Source organism: Aspergillus stella-maris (genome assembly GCF_047715825.1).
Source record: "Aspergillus stella-maris strain CBS 113639 unplaced genomic scaffold BDV14scaffold_42, whole genome shotgun sequence".
Lineage (NCBI taxonomy): Eukaryota > Fungi > Ascomycota > Eurotiomycetes > Eurotiales > Aspergillaceae > Aspergillus > Aspergillus stella-maris.
Window position 1 is genome coordinate 189156 of NW_027396836.1, and position 12729 is coordinate 201884.

At 49.8% G+C, this 12729-nt stretch overlaps 3 protein-coding genes across 3 annotated transcripts; all 3 read right to left on the minus strand.

Moving 5' to 3' along the window:
• Positions 1-3228: 3228 nt before the first annotated feature.
• Positions 3229-5097, minus strand: BDV14DRAFT_210016 (uncharacterized protein; the record flags this gene model as incomplete). Its single annotated transcript, XM_073775791.1, has 5 exons — positions 3229-3399; positions 3433-3482; positions 3570-4006; positions 4060-4501; positions 4551-5097. The coding sequence occupies 5 exons, from the start codon at positions 5095-5097 to the stop codon at positions 3229-3231; spliced, it is 1647 nt and encodes a 548-aa protein (XP_073626308.1).
• A 1270-nt stretch (positions 5098-6367) lies between these two features.
• On the minus strand, positions 6368-9196 carry BDV14DRAFT_191009 (putative fructosamine-3-kinase; the record flags this gene model as incomplete). The annotated part of the gene is made up of 5 exons (XM_073771429.1): positions 6368-6843; positions 6897-7221; positions 7276-7404; positions 7554-7797; positions 8256-9196. 5 exons carry the CDS (start codon positions 9194-9196, stop codon positions 6368-6370), a joined length of 2115 nt encoding a protein of 704 aa, XP_073626309.1.
• A 333-nt stretch (positions 9197-9529) lies between these two features.
• BDV14DRAFT_201971 (armadillo repeat protein) lies at positions 9530-12614 on the minus strand (the record flags this gene model as incomplete). Its single annotated transcript, XM_073773893.1, has 3 exons — positions 9530-10522; positions 10570-12266; positions 12317-12614. 3 exons carry the CDS (start codon positions 12612-12614, stop codon positions 9530-9532), a joined length of 2988 nt encoding a protein of 995 aa, XP_073626310.1.
• Positions 12615-12729: the final 115 nt, after the last annotated feature.

A 12729-nucleotide genomic window follows, 5' to 3' on the forward strand; every position in this document is an offset into this window, starting at 1 on the left:
CATCGCATCATCGCTCTCACGTCTCTGACTCTAGATTTGCAGTGTAATCCGAATTAGGAAATGGTGTGCGGCTGTTTCCACATATACGGTGCCATTATTCTACAGCCCCAGTTCAGTGGGCGCAATTACATAAGGCTACGGTAATCTATCACCAGTTTAGCCTCCCAATTAGAATCTCATGCTCCCTATGCCGTGACGAGACCTTGCCCTCCTCCTCCAAAGTCTAAAAATGTAGTAAAAACCTGACTTGAGGAAATTCCTGTTGACATACTACGAAATCGGCAAATGAAACTCCCATTCCCTAGTCAATTAATTAGTGGCATTACGAGCTGATGTATAAGAACAGAGAATAGCAGCCTGTCAAGGCCAGATAGTTTACTGCAGCCGTATGACTACCATGCTCATCCACACATGTATAGCTCTGATATCCATCTATACCAGACACATATTATCATCCTATCCGCTTTAGACTGATCTTTGACGTACCCGTGAACTGCTTCGCTCCGCCTTTCTCCCGTACACTTGGCATTCTCTGATCTTTCGCACATCTGCTCTGTACCACCTGAGCACCCTCCCAAATACTAAGAAAGCAGTGTATGTAAGAGGCAATGGCTGGAATCCTAACATCTAACTGCATTATATCCATAAAGTGAGGCGAGTTGATTGGTTTGGTATGAGCCCTGCCTACTATGTGTGTGCCTAGAACCGCGAGTTGGCGTCTTAGATATCTTGCTTGCGTTTCGTGCTATGTACAGGATTTCTAGCAAATAAGGCATCATTGTTCTAAGGAATTTGTCGATGTTGAACATATCAATATCGCCCCCGCGGGTTAAACTTCATAAATCTATAATCTCAACCCGTCCAACTAAATCCTGAGACTTTATACCAGTGGCACGACGACAATATTAATCTAGGTATACGAAAACGTGGTGGTGTTGTTGAAATCCCAGCCCGGCTCCGCTTACATCTCGCAAATTGAGAATAATTTGGTCTCGGGGCAAGCAAAGCCTCTCATTCCAGCTGTGATCTACCTGGATGCTTGTCGTCGCCCCCCTGCAGGCGAGAATGTGCGGAGGTATGGAATAATCCCTACATCGCCAGTTTAGCATAATTCACTATCTAGGATTCCCTGTCTGGCTTTTGGCCAATAATATATCTCCTTGAAACCAGTACGCATGGGTAGGAACTGGGGCTGGGAGCATTCTAATAGACTCCACGACGGTCACCCACACATAACATGGGACTTGACGTCCCACCCTGCAAACTAAAAAATGCAGTGACAAGGCTGGAGGCAAGTGTGCGTGAATATGGGCTGGAATCAGGTACAGTAGGATCCTGTCTTCCAGTGGGACAGACTGTCCATGGCAATGGCTGCCGGATTTATGCCATCCCGGTCTCCCAATCTCATACTCACCCATATTTTGACTAGAATTTGATCCACACCTCTCGAGACAGAGAGCGACGTGCCAATCCCAGGGTTTCAAAGTGCACTGGCGGGGCATTCTGGTCCCACCTATACTTCGATGCCTTCCTCCCCCTAAGACTAGAAGTGCAGTGATCGCAACCTCAACCTCCTCAGCTTCTGGCGTCCGTACGGGCCTGTCAGACAAGTGCTAATTGGAAGAGACTGAGACTGTGAATCTTCCAATGGACCGCTGGAGCCCACGGGGCGACGCTGTCAGCTTACTATGGTGTAGACTCAGTTTCTCAACTCACACTCATTCATACCTTGGTAAGGCCATACCCTCCTCCTCTTGAGACTAGAAATGCAGTGCATTGGCCTTGCCACATAGGATACACTGCCACAATCCACGGGGCAACGCTGTCAGCTTACCGCAGATTCAGCCTTCCAACGTCACACCCACCCATATCTCGACTGGAACTTGACCTCGTCCTCCTCCTCTCAAGACTAAAAATGCAGTGTATTGGCGGTTAGTTACCTGAGCAGTCGTGACCACTGTGCCAGCCAAATGAATTCCATTAGGCTGGACGTTAACCTGATGTGTAACAAGCTCTTCTCATGCAAGTGCTCATGGGAATGGCCCGGAAGCCCGGGACTAGACGTCTCGGGCTCTTGTACTGCCGTGGCGATGTCGCATTCAGCTTACTGCAGGCTCAGCATTCCCATTTTATGCTCGACTATGCTGCGCCTTGATTATGAGGGGACTTTACCTCCTTCCCCCGAGACTAAAAATGCATTGGGTTGGGGCCGCACTCATTTTCATGCCCAATTGTTGGCCAGGCTTTATCTTTCCTGAAGCCTAAAAGTGCAGTACCCGAACATGAGTACCCCAAGACTAAATGAAATGTACGAGAATGGTGCAGCCTTGCTTACATACAACCACCACAGCACTCTATCATTTTCCTTTTTTTTCTACACAGCCTCGTGTAGAAAACTGCCTTGAGCTGCCCCTTCTTTGCGGACAGATGTACCTAGTCGCCTGGTGGATTGAGCCTTGTCTCATCACACCTCCAAACAAGCCCAGCCCTCCCAGAGTCTAAAATTGCAGTGCTACGCCCCCAATTCTGCCTTGGTGCATTACCTAGGGCGTCATCCGCGCACTTTATTCTTCGGTACATTTTTTACCCACTCCGTATAGCATCTACTTGAGGCCCCTTGCCCGTACACCAGCAATGTTCGCTATGGGATTCATGACTATCGTAGTCTCATGTTCATAGTATTTAATTGAAGAGCCTTTCGTTATATTGGTCTCTATTAACTGATACTTGTATATCCAGAGAATAGAGATTCTTTGATATCAAACGTACCAAGAGCCTATGTTTACAAGCAAATTCCCCAGGGCACAACCACTTCTATCCTGTCTAGGTTTTAAACAGAATCAAACTAGTCAGTCGCCCCGTTTCCAAAGTCTAGAGGTCCAGTCTTGATCTACATCAAATACAGCGATTCGTCGGACCCTTCAGCCTGAACTACGTGGTGTTGTTCAGCAGGTGTCGGAGTCACTGCATGGCCATATTGGCTGCTTGGGGTCTTGTTAATTCAAAGTTTTTTTTTTCCGAGCTACGTTGTAGATACTAGCGGTATACTGGCTGAAATGGGTGGCTTATTAGTTGCAGGTTATTGAATCCCGAGTGAAAATTGAAGTAATATACATATTAGGGCTCGGAGCTAAGGTTCTCTATCCCTAAGATTGATTATTTGAGTATGAGGTATAGAGATATTCCGATGTTAATCTTAGGTTTATTCCACTCAAGTGAACCTTCTAGTCACTGATTTTTCCTGTCTCGTCGACCCCTATTCAACTGCAGCGGGAAACTACGCCAATCCTCCACCCAAGAACTCCTCTTCGTCTTGGGCCAAAACTCACGAAACAATTTCTCGTCATGCCCCTGCTCAATCCAATACGATGGATTCCGGTCATCTCTATAGAACGAATCCTATCTATCCTTTAAACTTTCATGCACGAAGACTTCCTCGGGGAAGTGAGGCCGGGGCCTGAAGACTCCCAGATCCTGCAACTCTTTCCAAGCCATTCGCTGCTTGTATGTAGTGCTCTAATTTTGCTTCGACTCTGAGGCTTTCGAGGAGGAATTCAGACTGTATGGACGAGGTAATAATGTGTCGAATATCGAGCGGATGAGTGTCTTGTCGATGGCGAGGTTTATGAGGATCTTTTTCCGGTCTGTTAGATCTGTTTGACCGTTCTGACGCCGGGGCACTTGGCAGTCTAGGTGGAGTACAACGTCCCGAAGATAGGTGATGCGCGAAAGCGCTTTATATAAGCCCACTTCCACGGCGTCGCCTTGCGTTCGTGAGATGCGCAGAGCGAGGCTGCGAAGTTTGGGGCAGTGGGCGTGAATGTCGTCGAGTAGCTCTGGTGTGATGCGGGAGCACCATGGATGCCCGTTGTAGCGGTATAGCAGCCCGAGCTTGTGCAGTATCTGCCCATGACAGCTTATAGCTGTTTGTGTCGATCTTACTGCAACGTAGCCACAAATCAGAAGCCGTTCGAGGAAGGGAGTGCCGCGAGGAGGACGCTCGCATCTTCATCCATGCGGTCATAATCTTCAGGGTCACCCCCTCTTTCTGGTCCTGACAGGCGTAGTACAAGACTCTTTAGCGAGGGAAAACTGTATTCAGCTGCTTTTGCGAGTAACCCAGTGCGTCGTTCGACATGCAACTCGAGCTTCTTGAGATTCGAGAATTGGACGCCTGCGTTCCATATCTCTATCGTTTCGGGCTCTGGGTCAATGAGACATAACGAGCAGAGGCGGAATGGCGACTGCGGCTGAGACGCAAATAGGGCCTCGCGATGTAGTGACACTGATTTATCAAACGCGGAAAATGTTTTGTGTGGGCGCCTATAGTCTACATAAACATCGGTCAAGTTTGGAGCCAGACCAGAGGCCATCTTCGTCAATACGCGCTCTGTGAAATCCCCAGGAGTTCCGGCGTGTTTGATTTCAAACACAATGCTCGTGAGGGAGGGGGACGTTGACAGAGTGTATTCGTAGCTCTCGGACTCTTTCGAGAGGTCCACTCTTCCATAAAGATGATTCAGAGTAGTGGTTCGCAGATGGAAAGCGACATCTTGGGAGATCTTTGTGCAGAATGTCTAGCAAGGATGGAGGAAATCTCTGGCGTGCAAGCCAGAACAACTCCGTAAGACCAGATAGCTTCCGGACGAACCGGGCCAATACACTCCAATTGTCCATATCAGCAAGCTCATAATCCCCCTCAACTTTCCAATCGTGCGAAAGCTTCCGGCTGATATCGGTCCACTCGTCCTCTGTATGGAAGCTCTTTTGCAGACAGTGCGGCAGATGGCCATTCTTGTTCAAGGCCCGCGTGTTAGATTTGGCGGGGGGTGTCGTTCCATCTATGCTCAGTCGTTGCACAGTAGATAGAGCATTATTTCTCTCAAGCACAGTTTCCCAGTGGTTAATATCCATAAGCAGTCGACTTTCTGCTTGGGAGTGGACATGGATGTTTCGGAAGCGTTGACCGTTTGCAACAGCGCAACAGAACTTATCAGCGAGGGAAAGCGCATGCAGGCTCGGCATATGCTCCACGGCGAGGTATTCTGTGACGTCAGATAGGAGTTCAGGGGGCAGGGAATGTAGAGAAGGGGACATTTTGAAGCCCAGGTAGGGTTGTGGATGGTTGTAGAAGGAAGGAGGGACGAGGATAAAGGTAAGAGGCGGACAGAGCCTTTTGGGGGCCACCCGTACCGCGCGGTTAGAGGCTTCTTGGCCCGTATGAGTGATATAAAGAATTATTGGCAAGGAATAGAGTCCAATGTTACATGTTCTCAAAGACTGCTGCTCTATCTATTCTTCCTTCCTTGCGTTACCCAGGTCTTAACATGAGGAAGTACTGCTTTGCAAGCTAATAGCACGTAAGCTGCTGTGCTCCCAAAACAGACCATGAGCTGGGCGACTGGTGCTACGACAGTTTCTGGGCTCTGCTTGTTACGTGTGATGGGATTGATGAGAGTAGCACTGATTACTATGGTGGTGGGTTTGTGGATAGTCTTGAGCAGGGGTGTCTTGAGGTTGGTATTGGGAGTGATTCGAAGAGTCAGAAGGTGGGCGATGTAGTCTAGAGCATAAGGGTTTGGTCAAGTTTTTGTATATTAGAACTTGGTGGCGTTTTAAGATTATATTATAGAGCAGTGATACTAGGTTTAACGTGAATGTCCTCAAAACAGGTGGTTCAGCAGCTTCAATTAGGGCTCCAGCCTTTCAACGGATTGGGTAGGGTTAGTTTGAACCTAATTCTCACTGCTACTGATAATCAAAGGCTGATGAAGATAGTCTATTTCTGTATGAATCGAATCCTCTATGGAAATCAATAGTCTTCATTACACAGATACGCAGCCCTCAAGCTTCATCCCTGTTTTGTCTCTTACTCTGGACGATGATTCGACACGAGACTAACATTGACACTGACAGTAACGCCAACGCTAACTCGACAGATATGTTAGTCCTGGACACTAAAAGTCGTTGATATTGTGCAACCAACTGTGGTTGTGTAGAAAGGCCTCGAGACCCAGTATGGCGCCAGAGGAACCGGCCTTGTGGTGAAAGTCGCCTTCTGGCTGGAGTTCACCGACCAGCCGCTTGTCTCGGTGAGGCTTGTTCTGGTGTAGATGGTGCATGCAAGTATGCATGGACGAGTACGTCCGGCCGAGGAGGGCGATATTTGTCCGTTTGGATAACTGGTCACGAAGAGGGCATGGCTTTCTTGTCCTCGGTAATTGTTGCAGATAGCTGCGGAGCATTCGGCAACCAAGGGTTCAACTTGCCCTTTCCGTAAATACTGGGCACGGTATGGCGAGTTCGAGGCGCTCGTGGATTTTTTTTTTTCCGCACTTCAGAGCAAGTGTTTATCGGCAAGCGTCGCTCACTCCTCAACCTCAACCTCCTCCATTTCAACAGTGAAATACCGCCTAACCTCCCTCTTTTCACTAGCCGCATACTCAGAATCCACAATAAACCGCACCGCCGCATCCCGCCCCTTCTCACCAGGCTTGGGCCGTTCACCATTCGCAGTAGCTGGTATAAGAGGGTGGTAGAGCGGTTCAGGCTCAGATTTGGTTTCTCTGTCTTTAGCCGGTGCAGTTGGCGGCGCGCCTTTCTCATTCTTTGCGTTTGCGGTGCCGTTCATCTTGTGAGGGTGTTTGGGTGGGTGTTTGGGTTTCGAGGAGGGTTTGGCTTCTTCACTTGTTGACCAGTGGGTGTATCGGGGAAGTTTGCGGTCCTCGGCTTCTTTGTTTAGTGGGATGCGGACTGTTAGGAATCTGTCTGCTGGGAAGTGTGGGCCGACTGTTGTTAGGTTGCGATTGTGGGTGTAGAGTTCTAGGAGGTCGAGGAGGGTTTCTAAAGTCATTCCGTTAGCGCTGTCCCCGTCTTTTGTTGGGTTCATGACATACCCATAACCTCCTCCCGGCTCGTCTTCAACTTCGCATAGTCCTCCGACTCGACAGCCTCAATCCGTTGATCAAGTAACCTCGCCGCCAACTCGAGACAGCTGAATGCCATCGTAGACGTCGTCTGCTTGATCGGTGCAAAGGTCCGGTACAAATCCTGCGAAATTCGGTATGCAACGTTCGAAACTTCCGATCGCGGGGATAGGCCGTATCGTCTAGCGAGTTTGATAAGCATCTTTTGTGGATGGCGCGTTCGGAAGTCGAAGCCGGAGCTCTCGAGCATGAGGCGTTCGAGGCCGATGATGCTGCGGGCTGCTTCGTCGAGGATCTAGGAACGATCACATTAAAAGCGATACGCTTAATGAAAGGGTTGTAGTCATACCGAATTGTCTGAAGAGATATGTTCTGATTGGGGAAGTTTGAGGTTATACGCGGCGCAAATAATCTCACGCGACTTCTTAAGTGTATCTTCGATCTTGCACGCTGTGAAAAGAGCGGCCGCGGCAGCGTCCTGATTATTATAATCCGAGTCATGATGAACGAACCGAAACTTATGATAGTAGATCACGGCGGTATTGAACGTCCGAATCGGCCTGCGCAATGTCGTTCAACCGTTAGATAACTGCACTTGCATGATATGAAAATGGGAAAAGAAAGCACGTACAAATTCAACAACCTCCGGACATTATCAATCCACGTTACGCCCTGTAGCCGCAGCGACTCCTCGCGCAGGGTATTCACGCCCATGGCGGCCATGCATTTCTGGATCGTTTGCTCGAAAATATACGGTTTTGCGACTTGAATGAAGGATGGGTGGATTGAGGGCGCGTCGGGGGCAACCGTGTCGAGGCCGGATGGTATTTTCGGGTCTGGCTTCTGTTCCGGGGTCATTTTGTGTGAGATACTGGTAGAAGACTTCCAGATTGTGGAAGTTGGGTGGTTGTTGGATTGCGGAGGTTAAGATGGATTTCCGCAGCTTGGATGTCTGAGGCACGTGATGGCAGAATGTGTCTTCCGCCTAGAGTATATAGAGAGTGTAGGGACCGGACAGCAACATTGTTACATGAACGGTGATTGTGGTATGGTATGTTTGAAGTTGAGAAAGTATGTTAATTGTCTAGTCACTCGGATTTCTTGTTAATGCGGCTGGTTGATAGGTTGTTGCTTCACTATACTAGATCACTCCCGAAGTATATATTTCGCTTAGTTCCCATACTTCTTAATCAATCTCTCCATAATCGACACAGCTCCGGACTTATATCCACCTCCAAAGATAGCATGATGGTTTAGATGATGATACCTAGTATAGCCGTTAGCAATCATACCACCAACATCGCAATTAACTCCTTAGGGGATACTTACAACTCATAAAGCCTCACCCGATCCTCATACTCCTCGACCGGCTCCGTCTTCGGCACAACCTTATGGTAAGCAGTAAAGAAAGAAGACCCAAAGCCTCCAAACATTTTCATAATGCCCAGCTCGAACTCACTATGCGCATAACAAGCCGAGGGATCATAAACGACATCACCAACTTCTTCATCCTCAGCCCGCCCACTTCCAACTATCCGACCCCGATCCGCATTCCCACTCCATAGATCCCCATGGACAGCGACGGGCGTTATCCCTTCTCCCTTCCCATCCTTATCATATCCCAAGTGTCCGTCTCCAAGAAGGGCAGGAACAACACTATTCGCCGTCTTCTCAACCAACTGCCTCAACCCCGCATCCTTCCCATTCCTCTTTTCAGATGTAGCCAATATAGTTAACAGCCTCTCATTCGCATAAAAGTCCGCCCAGCTCTCATGAGCCCGATTATCCTGCTTCGTATCACCACAGAACGTAGGCACCGGAAACCCAAACATATTCTTCCCCGTCTTGGGATCCGTAGGGGCAGGCGTGGAATGTAACTTCCCCAATCGCTGCGCTAATCCCTCTCCTCCCCTACCACCTCTCGCACCGAGATCCAGAAATTCCGTAGCGAGGAAGTAACTCTTCTTCTTACCACCTTCGTCGTCAAGTGGTCCCCAGGCAATAGCCCTCGGACAGAAACCCGGAACTGCGTCCGCAATGGCATTCAAACTCTCGTATTCGCCCGCGAACATTTCCTTTGCGGCGTCGCCATCTGCGGAGGTCTTGACGAAGTATTTTCTTTCTTGCTCTGTGCCGTTTGGGTCGGGAACTGAGGCGGTTATTGCGCCGGTGCTTGTGAAGCCGGAGCCTAGGCCTGATGTTGAGAGGGTGGCTTTGCTTGGGTCCGCTATTTGGAGGGCGCGGAGGATGGATTGCGGGACTTGTGACATAGTTTTTGGGTTTGAGATATTGAGTAGAGCTGAGTAAACGTTAAATTGAGAGGTTTAGTAAATTGTATGATGTTAAGGAGCTGAAGTGACGTTCTTAAGGGCTGAAGTACTGGGATTGTTCCTATGACGTTTGCGTTGATGTTCTTATCGATAAGATAAGAGTATGGGGGCTATCAATCTATAAGGTACTTATTTTTGTGCTTGAACTATGCGCACGAGACTCCAATATAACATTACTATCAATGGTTTACACCGTAAATGTCGCTGATCTCAACATTGCCCTGTGGAAAGGGGATAACAAGAAACAAGAAATGGCATATTTTACAAGTAACGCTAAGAATGAGTCAACGAATTTACCAAGTGCAGCGCCGTCTTGGTGCGCTCCCGAACATCAAGGTCAGAGTCGTGCTCCAGACTAGTGAGTCGATCTAAAACCCCAACAGATCGTAGTTCAAGGGCTCGATGTCGACAGCCCTCGCGGTCACTGGCGTCGTCTTCAAAGGTGAGGTTGATTACTACCCACACGCAGTTCGTACGGACGTCGCGGTTGCTGTGATTGAAGTAGCCCATTAGATAGCGGATGAGGTCGCGGTGGGACACTAGGAGTTGCCGGTGCCATGGGAGGCCTGCGGCAAGGTGGATGATGAAGAAAGTTACGGCGACCAGGATTTCTGTTGGGACCTGGAGGGCGCGGTGGGACGGAGAGTCCCGTCTGTGTGGTAATTGGAGGGATCGAGGGCGCAGTTTATCTGCTAGAGCGTCTAGCAGAAGGTCTTGACCGATTTCTTTGAACAGGTAATCGATCATCTCGGCCGCACCCGGTCCACAGACGACATTGCGGAGAAGATCAAGAGTCTGCTCTTGAGCAGCAATGTCGTCTTGGCGCGCTTGGGTGGTCTGATCGAGATTGCCGTGCAGTGCAAGCTTGCGCCGGCGGTGGGCATCGGGAAGAAACATGTCTAGACTGACTTTCGACGAAGGCACCGCGTCACTCATCTTCATGTCCTCATCGTTGCCTCGAGTGTCATCCATCGGATTCAGTAGGTCAACACGCTCGCCCGCCGAATTCGCTCGGCTCATTCCTCCGGGAGTGCCGCTTTCTGTGTCCTCGTCAAGTCCGCGCTTGGCCAAGACACTGGTTGGATCTTGAGTTATGACCTGCTTGATCCAATCTGGTCGCAAGCCCTCGATTATTTTGACTTTCACCTCATTTAACGAATTGTAAGCAACGTGCTTCAATGCCCATAATGATTCAATCCGGAGCTTAGTATTTGACGAATGCGCATGTTCGCACAGGATGGGAAGAATTTCAGCCGATATGATTGCCTATACACATTAGTGATTGCCCCAAACACAACCAAGAGCAGACATACATCTTTCATCGGACTGAAATCTAGAGCGAGATTGCAAATGACCGAGGTCGCCGCAATCTGTACCTCAATATCCGGGTGTTTAATCAAAACGAACAGTGGGGTTGAGACGCCGGCGTCAATCAGACTAGTTCGTAGCACACTCACCGAGCGCGTAAGCATCCGCGCAGCGCCACAAGCGGCCAGTAAGGTCGGTGTTGGGTTGCCATCAGCGGCGGCATTCCCAGAAGTAGAAGACTTTGATGGTTCTTGAGTCGGAAAAGGTTTAAGTGAATCAATGATATATGGCACAACGCCGTTCTCACAAACTGCCTTGCGGTACTCATCTTTGAATGGGACCAGGGCAGCCAAAGCCTTGAGAATGTTCTCTCGATATCTCATGATATGGCAACGAAGGGGTGTGTATCCGGGAGGCCCGAGTCGACAATCCGCGGACTGAGTCTCTTTGCCCTCGAAGGTCATTGGACCGTCTGCATGCCACATGGTCCGCACCGGTTCGTGAACAGGATTGTATGTTTCTTTCAGAAGTTGGGATAGCCTTTTGATGGCATCTCCCTCGACTGCGTGTTTCTGCAGCTCTTGGTCATCAACGACCAGGGTGGCAAGTACACTCGGGGCTTCCTCTTTGATGCGCTTTGTGCATGGAATCATCCCACCGTACGAAACACCATCATCAGAGGCATCAAAATCCTTGTCGAGCATACGAAGCAAGATCGGGATGAGCAAATAGCATAGCATGGAGACTCTGTGCTTTTTCGTGAATCCGAGGCGGCACAAAACGGTCACAAATCGAGCTGCCACCAGACGGACCATGCCATTTTCTGCGCGAACGAGGTATAAGAGCCACGGTATTACAGGATTCTCGTCATCCTCGACTGCTGGAGAATCGAAGTTGGAAAGAGGTGTAGGGAATGAATGGCTCTGTCGACGACGCTGCCCATACTGGCCCAACGGTGGAAAGTTCGTGGTGCTAACAGAGGGCTTGAGCTGTGATAGCGGCACTGCTGGAAGGAAGTACTCTAAAGGCGTGCTTCCAAGATGCCGTGGCACTGCTGACCCTGAGAAGTACGTAGATCCCCACGGACCCTTCTTGAGATCTGTTGGAGAGAATTCGGGTAGTTGTCGGGGAAAGACCGTCACTATTCCTGGAGAAGAGAGAAAGTGCTCGGCCCGCCACTTCGAGTGCTCGATAATGACGGTGACGGCCCGTAGGATGGGTGCAAGCTTGGCCCCGCGTGGGGCGGGAGGAGGCAGCGACCCTAACGCGCCTGGGTGGTCTAGGTGGTTTTCAGCACCAGGAAATACAAACCCTTGCGCAACTATGAACGATGCCACCTTGACTGCCAGGGCATCTAATACTCCACAGCCCGCTAGAACCGTCTTATGAGTCTCGTCCGTGCACAGCTTCCCGATGAGCCCCGCAGCCAGCTCAATCGAAGCAAGACGATTATGAGTGCTATAATCTTGCCCGAGAATACGGGCAAGGCAGCCGATGTGCTCGCTCGAGAACAAAAGGTCTGCCAGACGAGTGTCCTTGGGCCATTGTTGCTGGGTTTGCAGCGGGAGTCGATCGGCCACGCTGCTCAGGATTCGGAGAATAGGAAGGACAAATGACGATGGGCAGTCGGGAGATGATAGGATGGACAGGAGGATCGGGATTGTGTTGCTGGACAGGATGGGGGACAGAAACGGCGCCCCTCCTAATATGTCGTCAGTGAAAGCTACAAAGCAATCGAGGACGCCGACATACCTTGCGCTAAACTCCCAAGAAGTATTATTGCCTGTAAGCAAGCATCGTCCGCCTCCTCTTTAGAACCCGATAGCCCGGCGTACTTTGAACCATTCTTGAGCTCGGCGGACTTGCCGAGGCTCCGGGCTTCAAGGACCCCGGCGAGTACTGGGATAAGTCCAAACTGTACCAACGCCTCTTTACGCTGTTCGTGCCCTATCGTCTCGTTCTTTAGTGCTCTTAGAGCGGTAGCTTGTGAAGATAAAGAATCCGCATTCTGCAGTTCGAGGAAGAGAGGCGGCGTCTCAGCGCGAGTCATCGTCCGGAATCACCACCCGGCAGAACGCAACTGTGGACAGAGGCGAAGCTATTTCGAGATTATCTTTTGTTGGGGGTATAGCTAGTTCGAAAAAAGAAGACCGTGGTGATGGAAG